At 38.1% G+C, this 10,583-nt stretch overlaps 2 protein-coding genes across 13 annotated transcripts in view; one reads left to right on the top strand and one right to left on the bottom strand.

Annotated features, from left to right (window-relative positions):
• Positions 1-207: 207 nt before the first annotated feature.
• On the bottom strand, positions 208-8,503 carry LOC113201926 (heat shock factor protein). Of its 12 annotated transcripts, none has more exons than XR_003303189.2 (15): positions 8,289-8,502; positions 7,454-7,562; positions 7,180-7,313; positions 6,874-7,104; positions 6,636-6,758; positions 6,158-6,366; positions 5,850-6,069; positions 5,433-5,716; positions 5,248-5,345; positions 4,952-5,062; positions 4,158-4,398; positions 2,894-2,999; positions 2,706-2,778; positions 1,935-2,618; positions 208-1,803 (listed from the first exon to the last, which is right to left on the bottom strand). XR_003303189.2 is itself a non-coding variant. In XM_026415924.2 (15 exons), the coding sequence occupies exons 1-15, from the start codon at positions 8,391-8,393 to the stop codon at positions 2,443-2,445; spliced, it is 2,148 nt and encodes a 715-aa protein (XP_026271709.1). In that variant the 5' UTR covers positions 8,394-8,503; the 3' UTR covers positions 208-2,442. The 12 variants fall into 12 exon arrangements, 11 of the variants coding, with proteins under 11 accessions (XP_026271709.1, XP_026271710.1, XP_026271704.1 ...); XM_026415924.2 differs by having other exon boundaries at positions 208-2,618; positions 4,158-4,219; positions 4,292-4,398; positions 8,289-8,503; XM_026415925.2 differs by having other exon boundaries at positions 208-2,618; positions 4,176-4,219; positions 4,292-4,398; positions 8,289-8,503.
• Positions 8,504-9,315: 812 nt separating this feature from the next.
• Positions 9,316-10,583, top strand: part of LOC113202056 (dystroglycan 1) — a gene marked incomplete in the record, with an annotated part of 40,989 nt that continues 39,721 nt past the window's right edge. The window contains 1 exon segment of the mRNA XM_052270542.1: positions 9,316-9,537.

Raw genomic sequence — 10,583 nt, 5'->3', positions numbered from 1 at the left:
ATATAGTAATAATAACTATTACATTACAGCATCATAGCACAAAGTGACAGTTGATGAATTCTGAACATACGGGTTTCACTTCAATCCAAAAATTATTACTTCAAACACTCTCAGTGTCACCTTCAAAATTTTCTTTGCATCTCTTTACTGGGTGTTAGGTAACGAGATCCATGATAGTTTATAAGTTTACTTTCTATTCTTCTTTGGGGGGGAAGTTTGGTGCCATTTGTTATATAGCTTACAGAGGAAGCCAAACAATTTGTTAACATGAGAAAAATCCACAAATAAGCTACACACGTGTAGCCAAAGAACAGAAGGGATTTATGCTATTACTGTACTACGGACAGAAACAACTTCTAGATTTAAAACACATTATTATCTTACATAACAGTATACCAAAATACATTTAACAACTCAGTACAGTACACTTCATACAGGTCCCATGTTGCATAATGCCTTGGCTTCCAGTTAAATGTCAAAATGTCTAAAAACAAAAGCATAATGCAGAAGTATTGGAGGAAAACGTACATAAATAAAATTAAGCCAATGAGCAGAAAAACTTTAGAACCATCCAAAAAAATTATTTCTTTCACAACCAATTAAAACAGAATCATATCAGCTCAACACACTGCAGTGTCCTAACCAAAAGCACATTTGGTACTTCATCCAAAACTGTTTATACCCTGGCAACCGTTAGTGCTCTCAACACATGGAAGTTAAAAATATCAGACTTCAGTTTTCTTTCAATGATTAATTTTGTGTGTTCTGACATGTAGAAAAACAATATAAATCAAAATATTTTGGCTTGGGTTAAGAAACTTAAAATAAACCTGAGATTATACAAAATTAAAAATTATTGTTAGACCCCTTTCCCTGTACGGCTGCTAAGCCAAACAATTACTTTGCAAACCCAACACTGAAAGGCTGTAATTTTTCTTCTTCCCCTCTTGTTCACTAACCCTTCAAAGGAATTTTGTCATTGAATTGCATCAACCTTGACAAAGCCCAACAAATGTCAATGGTCTAGATACAGATATCTAATTCCCAACAAATGAATTCACATGTGTAACTCTAGATACAACAAGAAATATTTTGGAGGCCTCAGAAATGAAAATGCCAGCCAACCACAGACAATGTTTTCTCCCATTGGCAAACTCCATCATAACAAAATACCTATGTTTCATGAATGCAAGCATCTGAAGTCAACATACAGATATCTTATCTAACAAAATGGCACCTTAATAAATAAAGTTCTCCTGTACAAATGAAAAAGACTGACACAAACATGAAAACACAGTGTTCTCTAAAATAATGAAATTACAAGTTTTTGTGAAAATGACAACAGTATGTGTGTGACGTATTAATGGGACATCTTGAATATTGCTAGTTCAAACAAATAATGCACTGAAGATTATGGACTAACAAAATGTGATTTAAGAAAACACAAACTAAATTTCCTCAAAATGCATCTCTTGATCATAATAAATGATTAGATACAAAAATACATCAACAATACAGTAGGTTCTCATCACATAATCAACTCATACATACTCCTATGCACATTGATTCCGAACTCCACAGTAACACAAAACTAGGAACCTTTAGAGAAACATCTCAATAAAGGGAGAAAAAATAATTAACAATGACTTTGTACTTTGGTTGAATGAGGCAAAATGAAAACATTCACAAAGGAAATGAATGACTGGGACTTACCTATTTTAAACTGGAGGGATAAAAGGAGAAGAAAAACAGAAACAGAAAAGCTTTAACTACACACTTTACACATGACAAGTACCTTTGCTCCTGGAAAAGAGCCATCACACTTAATCAATTACACCATCAAGATACACAGCCAAGTGGTTTCTGAACGCTTCAGAAACCAATACAGTCACAGGTATTAATCCACTAAATTAGTAATTATAAAATTCAATTACCTTCTAAATTAATCCACCTTGAGGTATTGGAATTAGATGAGTCTAAACACTACAGACAATTTATGATGTAATTTAGTGCTACTCAATTCTACCCATATACTCATAAAAGCAGTAGTAGTGCATCAGGAGCCAGATAAACCTGTAGCCAAAAACAAGCATGAAAATATTGATAAAATGAGTATAGGTTATCCTTCAGTGAATAACTCAGCCAATCTTTTCACTATCCAAAAGACTTAATGCAGTAAGGTCATCTTGACTTGTCAAAATGCAAGAGATAGCAGTTGTGGTACCAAACACTTCTCTTTGTCAGATTGCTTAAAAACAAAATATTTATACTAGACCAGCAACACATAAACCATTTCCACAAAACCCAATAAAACAAAATCCTACCACAAAAAAATTCGATAGAATTCACTTAAACGTGACAGATTTACAGAACAATATCAATATTAAATGTTAAGCAAATTATGAATTATCAAAGTACCTCTTCTTAAGTGGTGGAAGGAGTCTAATTTCTACGTCTCTTAGAAGCAGGACTTGGAAATCCTGGACTTGTTGGCAATACAATAGGAGTGTTTACTTCTGGTAAAATAGGAGATGAAGGTGGTGTTGATCGTCCATTGTCACCATTCCAGATTTCTTCTAGATCCATAAAGTCTGGCTGGTAATACATGAGCTCATTCCCTAAAACATGAAAGGAACATTTTTATTATACAAACCAACACAACAATAAAAAATTTAGATTTACATATAGCCCCACAAACACCTTACCGGACGCGTCCATTTTAGAGGTGAAACTAGATCCGTCTCCTTCTGGCATCATTGACTCGTCAGGGTTAAAAAGCTATAAAAAAAATGAAATAATAATAGTGAGATTCTTGTCATAAGACAGGGATCAAGTTTTGAGCCCAAATAACTCAGTGAATAACAATTTTAGGGACAAACAAATTATTCCTCACCCCAAGTAATGTGTTGGCATCAAGTTGAATTCCACTGCTGTTTAGAAAATCTTTCAGCGTCCCAAGGTCCGCATCCATTGCCCCAACATGATGATCAAGGTCATCTCTGAAAGTGAATATTTAACTCATTCAAGTTAACAGCCCATTTAGTTTTGCAAAGCCACACCTAAGTGTTTGTAAGATTAGGAGCATCTGAAAGTAACCAGAGTTAGATCTTGATGGTAGCACAACCATCGCTACCTACATCATTGGACATAAATAACATTTAAAAATGCATCACTTAGAACACAATAGCTTTCACTAGGTAAAAACAAAGCTATCATTAAAACCAGCCACTAAATGCAAAAGTAAAAGTGAAAGCAAGTGCCCAAGGAATATTATGAGAACCAGAATTTTTTAAATAGCATGTTTATGAATATCTGTCTTCCCCATTAATTGTTAGATTATAATTGATTTTCAAAAAAATTAAAAGATGGAAATTTGAAAAAAGCATTGCTTTTGGATACCTAATGAATAACAGATTCCGTAAATTCAGGCATAGTGTATGATAAAACTGCTTAATAGACGACACAGGTTTTTCGAGGGATTAAAATGGCAGGATTAAGATTTAACTACATCACAGAAAAATCCTCCACCAGAACCAAATTTTTGTGGATTCTATTGACCAGAATCTCTAAAATCAGTAAAACTCTCAAAATATGCCTGGGTTTTGTGTTTCAGATGCATTTTGTAGTACGTGCTAAGTTTCTTTAATTGTCTTTGTGGGAAAAGGGCGGTCAGTGGCAGTATTTTTACTCTTTTTAACCTTTTGGCCGTCAATGAGACGGTGTGGAGATGAGACAAGTCCAATGTTAGAGAGCTCAATATTGAAAGAAAAAAAAAGAAAAGAAAGGAAGGTTATCTTAAATTTTATGCTGGAATTTACGGTAGTTAAAACGGCATACTTACATTGCAATTGGGCTAGAGCACAAATGCAGCTAGCTCCTAAACAGAAGTGATATGCAGTCGAGAAAAGACAACTGAAACACTTACAATGTAATGCTTTTCAGATGCATCATGATTAAAAACTGTGCTATAGGTGGTGAAAATTAAATTTAAGTAGCCGAATTTACAATAAAATACTAACAGACGAATTTATTGCTGTGAAGGGTTGCACTAGTTTCAAATGAGAATAATTACTTTTAAGCTACAAGTGACAGTCAGTCGAGGGAGGGGTACAACAAGCATATCACTTCTGCAATCAGAACTTAAAAGTATAACTCACTTTCCATTGATGTCACACCTATTAAAAGATGACTTGAAGGATGGTGTTGGTGATGTTCCCTCCTGTGACGTACAGGCTAGGGTCATATCATACGGAGATGACAGATTTCTGACGGGAGATGGCTGTGGAGATACCTGTTCTGCTGCAGTATTGGAGGGGAACTGTGCAATCAACGGACTAGTGACATCGGTAATGGTAGGACCAGCTGATAAAGGTGACATGGAAACTGACTGCATCATACCTAAAATTGAAAAAACAAAACAAAAAAAACACGAAAATAAACGGATATTGTAGATTAAGATTTAAAGTTATTCTACATCTACATGATTAAAGTACAGTGAAAGCCGCTTGTAACGTTTCCCGTATACCGTATCCGCGTTAGAGCATTTAACCGGATTCAGCGTTTCCCGCATATAACGTTGGGATTTCGGCTCACGTACGGGTGACGTTATAGGCAGCTTTTATTGTAGTTCAAGGACACTGCACAACATAGGATTTAGATGCATATTAACATATTCTATCAAAGCTACTCGCACCACATGCATCAGCCATAATAAGCCTACAAAACTAAAATACCTCGATCAGAAAAAAAAGAAATCAGTATCTTTATTTCGCACTCTGCTTTACAATCATCAAGGAAATCAAAAGATTAAAGTGGACATTCTTTTAAGGGAAAAATTTAGCGGACAGTCCAGAGAAAGAATTATTGATTGTTTATCTTACTTTTACAAGTTAGAAAGAAGAGGAAATAAACATATTTCAACCTTTGAGGTTTAATTCAGTTTCAAACATACTGCAATGAGAAGGTGATGAGGATACAGGTGAGTGAGCTACTGGAATAGGAGACTCCGGGAAGGCAACAAGCTGATTGACAGGTGATGCAACTGATCCGCATATCGAGCCATCTGTTAAATAATACACCAAGTAGAGCACTCACTACACAAACCAACACAAAAAACAGAAAAAGGGTAGTTTTAAAAAGAAGGTGGAAAGCCTTTCCCTGACTGAGGGTAATGAACATCTAAGCATGCACTATATAAATACAAACAAATTAAAACACTACCACATCAGAAAAAAGTGAAAAACTTACTTGATCCATCAGTGATAATGTTGGGTGACCCTGACATGATGGTGTTTGTTGAATCAGTAACAAGTCCCAAATCAGCAAGAATGTCAACAGGTTCATTCCTAGACAAGTGAGGGGAAAAGGGGTTATTTGGTTCATACAAGTAAGTAGTGAAATGAAAAGATACAAAATTGTTATAAAAGACTTACTGAATTTTTGGAGTATCGTTCCGGGACGCCAATGCAGAGTTCTTGTTGCCTTGCTTCCTCTTTCTACCACGAGGAGGAATAACTCTTGGCTCTTTCTTTATTGCTGGCTGAGAGTCATCAACTGTATTCTTCATGTCTTGATAAGACCCAGCTTTACTACCACCTGACAATACTTTGCTAGAATTTGCCACACTTCTCCTAGTAGACACAGATCTTGTTGGTGCAGACCTGGAAAGTGTCTTTTGTGGTGCTGTTTGAACAGCAACTTGTATTGTTGGCTTGCCCTGAAACCAAGTATTTGTTAGAAAAAAAAGCCAAACTTAAGAGCCACATCTTCCTAAAACTCCTCACACAGTTCAATCTCTCAATCTTAAACAAATGGATTTACAGAACAGCACAAGCTTAAGGTGCTGATACCTTGCCAGTATGAAGTCCTGGTACTACAATTGAAGGGTTCAGTTCAGTGGGAGGCACAGCAAGAAGTAATTCAGGACTAGGTGAAGTTGTTTTAAGACCTTTCTCTGACATCTCTTCCCCAATAGAATTTACCTCCAACAGGGGCACATGAAGACTTGTAGTCTGCTCTTGAAGACGGTCCAGAACTTCTGAATCAGGACTCAAGATTTCAGGTTCCAAGCTAAATAATTCAATTGTTGGAAAACGCAGAAAATGTCAGAAAAAAATACCAAACTTGTATTTAAAAAACTGGTAAAAGAGGAACTAACCCAGCATCAATTACTTCTGCCAACTCAGAACCAGGCACATGGAGGGTAATGGTATTAGAGGAATCAGAATCAATCTCAGGCAATATTGATTCGGCATCCGGTAATATTGAATCATCCAGCTCATGAATGGTTGGTCCTGATGAGGACCGCGACATAATCTGAGAGGCATGTAGGGAGTCACGTAATGATACAACTAACTCCCTCTGAAGCTGCAAAATATCCATTTACTAAGCAATACAAGGCAAGGCAACAACTTTGTGGGAAAGGAAGGATTTTAAAAGATAGGAGATAATATTTTTTGAACTAATCTTCTTTAAAGCAACTTTATGTTGAACATAAACTCACAGATTAACAGGAAAAAAGAAAGTAGTAAGGTATGAGAGAATTAGTAAAACTGCTCGATAAAAACAAAGAAAAATTATTCCACCCTTTTCTTAGGGTACATACTTCATTTAAGGTATGATATGAGACTACTTACATCATTAGGGTCCTTGTTATTTGATTTTCCACTAGGATGAGCTACATTGTTGATCATCAAAGGATATCTTCTCTTGTTTAACCTTTGAGATGGCTGTACTAAAGTTACTAAAAATTGGATGAGCTGGAATAGAATTAAAATGCAAGATTTTAAGAACCAAAAGTATCAATATTAAGTAGATTTTAAAACCAAATAATTTCAAAGTATAAAAAGTATTGCACAATGAAATGTACACCACCTTATTTACAATAGTTTGTTGCTTAAGGTGTTTTTGTCTTAGTAAGGACAACTCTCTCCACAAAGCCTCATTCTCTTGCTTCATTGCTGTGAGGCGGTTCTCAACTGAATCTTGCCTCCCTCGCATACTTTTAACTTCAGATAATATTTTGTTCATATACTCTGCTTTTACAACAACTCCTCCATTAGTGGTGTCTTTTCCATCATCCAGCTTCCCAGTAAGTATTTGAGACTAAAAGTAGAAATATTAAAGTTAGACAAAACAGAGGTTATGCAAGGGATAAAAACTATAGGCTTTCATAGATACCTTGCCAACTTTTCTTTTAATATGCTCTAGAAGATAGGGGTGACCTCTTAAGAAACATTGGTGAGCAAATTCCATTTCATCTTTGTCAAGGCGCAGACTTCCAGCATCAGCAGAAACAATTTTGTGAAAACCATCTAAAATAAGCAAAACATAAATCAATTAAAACTGTAATAATTGTTTACCAACTCACAAGAAATTAAAAAAGTACATGTTGAGACCCAGCAATGTCAGCTTTAGCAGCTTCATTACTTATATCTACTAAAAGTAAGCTTACACATATTTAGCTGTCGAATGAAGCTGGCCATATTGTTGTGCTTGTAGTACATAGGGAGAAGCCTCCTCGCAAACTGGGCCTGGTCTCTGATGTAAAAGCTTGTGCCCTCCTAAAACAACAAATGATAAACAGGAATGTTATAGTACAGAACATTATCAAAAAAAGGATTTTAAAAGTTGATTCTATTAAGCTGTTTTCCTTAAACTTTGTGACAAATGTCTAAGATAAAGTAAAGTTCAAGAAATGTCTAATTGCATCCCATTAAATTAAGTGTGCAGTTTTTGAATGATCCTTGATTATACTTGAAATCCCTTTAAGACATATTTTAAAAAGCTTATAAACTGATCTTGAAAGGAATTGGAGGCATCCCCATTCTTTTATCTCCAGAACACAGCACTCACAGCTGACTCTCTCCAACCCAGCCTCCCCTCCCCCACCCCGCCCCCCTCCTCTCACTACATGAATACATTCTATATTCTCTGGCATTGACAAACCTACAAAACAAGAAATAAGTGTCAAGCGTACATGTTGCAACCAAAACTAGACGAATAATGCGGATGACACTAAAAGCAGATTTAATAGTTAGTCTGCTCTGATACTTCAAAATAATCAAACCAAAAAAGGCAATAAAATGTCAGCTGGTTACGACGATATAAGGGTCACTGAATGATGAAACATGCTTAACAAGTTTTAGCAAGGGTGTAAGAACAGACATTGAAATCTTTAGTTAATTTCTACAAAAAATTGTAGCGTAGATGAAACGGTGTCCTTGAGTATGAACGGTCATTCGTGTTAATAGCGAAGAAGTACAAATCGCGTAGAAGGCTAGGCTCACCTCCGTCCAACTTATCAATTCATTCGTTTCTGGGTCGTCCACTAGTTTCCACAACTTAGCCAGGAAAGCAGGGACATTCGCCCCGAATTCTGATAACGAATGCATGTCGTAGTTAAGGTTTCACACGAAATATCAAATATTTTCAGCACAGACGGTTGAATTCATCACTTCACAATATCATGGCGAGACATGCGCGGAAAAGGTGCGCACTGGCAAAGTTTTGTTGATGGTTGTACTGGAGACATTGGTCACTTGTCCGGCCAGGATAGTAGTTTTCCAAATTAACTATTTTCACCACATTGATTGCATCTCCACCGATCGTTTCGAATCGCACGTGAAGTACAAAAATTATTTGTTCTTTTAATGCGTATTTTCGAGGGTTCAAGCGGCTCAAACCCGATTCTTCCAATCGCACCCTGTTTTACCGACCGGGGCTGTTTCGGCAATATTTCCAAAATTAGAGGGGGTTGTCGCTAAATAAGCAACGTTTTATGACGCAATATGCTTTTCTCATCTGTTTTCAGTGCTAATGCAGGCCGATGTTTGAAATGTGGTACTAAATAGTTTGGCAAACAACATAAACATGAGCGACAGAGAGGGATGTCACGTTGCAGCGCACATTGGGCCTCCGCGGCTCACGTTGAGCCCCACGTGTGCCCCTGCCGCCCCCGTCTTCCCCTTCACTTTCCCTTTCCCCTCGCTCGCCCAATCAAGGACCGGCTGAGTCACGGAGCCAGTTTGTGGCGCGGCCAACAGATGGCGCTCGCAGCTCCAAAAACCTTCTGCGGTAGTGTGGGCGTTGCCAACGTGCAATATAGAAGCGTCTATTGCGTGTTCATTTCAGCTCAAGATGCCCTTTCTTTTAGGGATGAAATCAACTTGGTGTAAATGAGAACATGTATTCTGTGAGTTTGCCGGCGGGACTTTCCATCGCTGCTCCGTGTACGTCATAGTTGAATCAAAGTGATGTTGGCATGGAAGTCACTAGTCTTTGGCGCTGCTCGCCAGGTCTCGGCGGGGCAGGGGCAAAGAAGGCTGCCTGCAGCAGAGCAGAAATGCAAGTAGTAGAACATCCAACCTGGGGAGGGGTTAGCGCGATCGGGTGTGCGTGCAGTGTGAGAGAACTCATGTTTATGTCTGTGAAGTGCCGTGTTTTTTCGCTGTAGCCCGCTGGGATTTTGTTTTTTAGTCGGTAGTGTACGTCCCTACCTACTCAAGGATAAAGTTATCTACTCTTCACAACCTGCAGGTAAATATTATCAGTGTTTTCGTGTCCGCTCTCTTCGAGGTCCTTAGAAGGATCAACCGGCTGATCGAAGGGCTCGTGCGTGGTTCTGTGATTTACCACTGAGTAGTCCCCAACGAAACGTGGCGTGTTTAATTCATGTGTTTCTGCAGCGAACTTTATTTCTCTTGTCAAGTCCGGATGATATCCTTACCGGTTTTTCATTAGGATCGTAAGACAAGTATGCAATGTACATAGTTAACCCTTACCTGTCTCTTCCGCGAACAGACCGTCTGTGTACATTTTTCTCCATAATGTTGAATATCTGTGCTTTTGCTCTTAATTTTCGATTTTATAAAACTTAATGATTAATAAATCTCTCAGGAACTGCCCACGTTTAGTGCCAAAGTTTCATGATATCTCAATAATGTTATTAACGTTAACACATTTAATAACAGTAATATAATACTAAAATGTTACGGGGTGAATTACTGTCATCTCAAATTTTAGTATTTCTCTGATTGTCCATTGCATGTTTTTTAGCAAATATTATTGAACAATGTGGGTGGAATGAACCCCAAAGTTACAAGACTTCAACAGGACCTAATTTTTCAAGAAAGATATTATTTTTTCTTAATGCTTAATTTGGCACAATGCTTAATATCACATGATGCACTATAAGTGCTGAATAAACTTGGAAAATGCTCTTAGTTTTCAGAATAGTCTTCATTAATGAAGCCTTCTCTGCTTAAGAGTGTCATATGCCCTCAAATTTACTTCCCAGTTTCCCAGTAAACAACAACCTGTCTCTCTTGGTCGATCATCCCTTCCTGTTCCCCTTCCTACCTCGTCCACCCTTGTAGGACCACCGCCCCCTCCCCTTCCCCTCGGATGCTGTGCCAGCCTAAAAGGGGCGCCGTGAGGAGTGGCTGTCAGCCTCACGCTACGCCCCGCCCCGCTACGCACCGCCACGCACCTCGGGCTGCTGGCGAGGGTCCTACTCCACAGTGGACAGCGCAGGGGAGGCCCCATCAAGCCCCACCGCGCCCCGCCGCGCCCCGCCGCGCCCC

Source organism: Frankliniella occidentalis, unplaced genomic scaffold (assembly GCF_000697945.3).
Source record: "Frankliniella occidentalis isolate FOCC.00 unplaced genomic scaffold, Focc_3.1 Scaffold126, whole genome shotgun sequence".
Taxonomy (NCBI): Eukaryota; Metazoa; Arthropoda; class Insecta; order Thysanoptera; family Thripidae; genus Frankliniella; species Frankliniella occidentalis.
Note: the sequence above shows the minus strand (reverse complement) of the source record. Positions and strands in the feature narration are given on the sequence as shown.

Excerpts from the sequence above, each read along its gene's own strand:
- LOC113201926 (XM_026415918.2), bottom strand. The coding sequence starts at position 8,393 with ATGCATTCGTTATCAGAATTCGGGGCGAATGTCCCTGCTTTCCTGGCT. Across the intron at positions 6,367-6,635 it reads ATAACAAGGACCCTAATGAT|CTTCAGAGGGAGTTAGTTGT; the intron begins GTAAGTAGTCTC and ends GATATTTTGCAG. Across the intron at positions 5,717-5,849 it reads CAGGACTTCATACTGGCAAG|GGCAAGCCAACAATACAAGT; the intron begins GTATCAGCACCT and ends ACTTGGTTTCAG.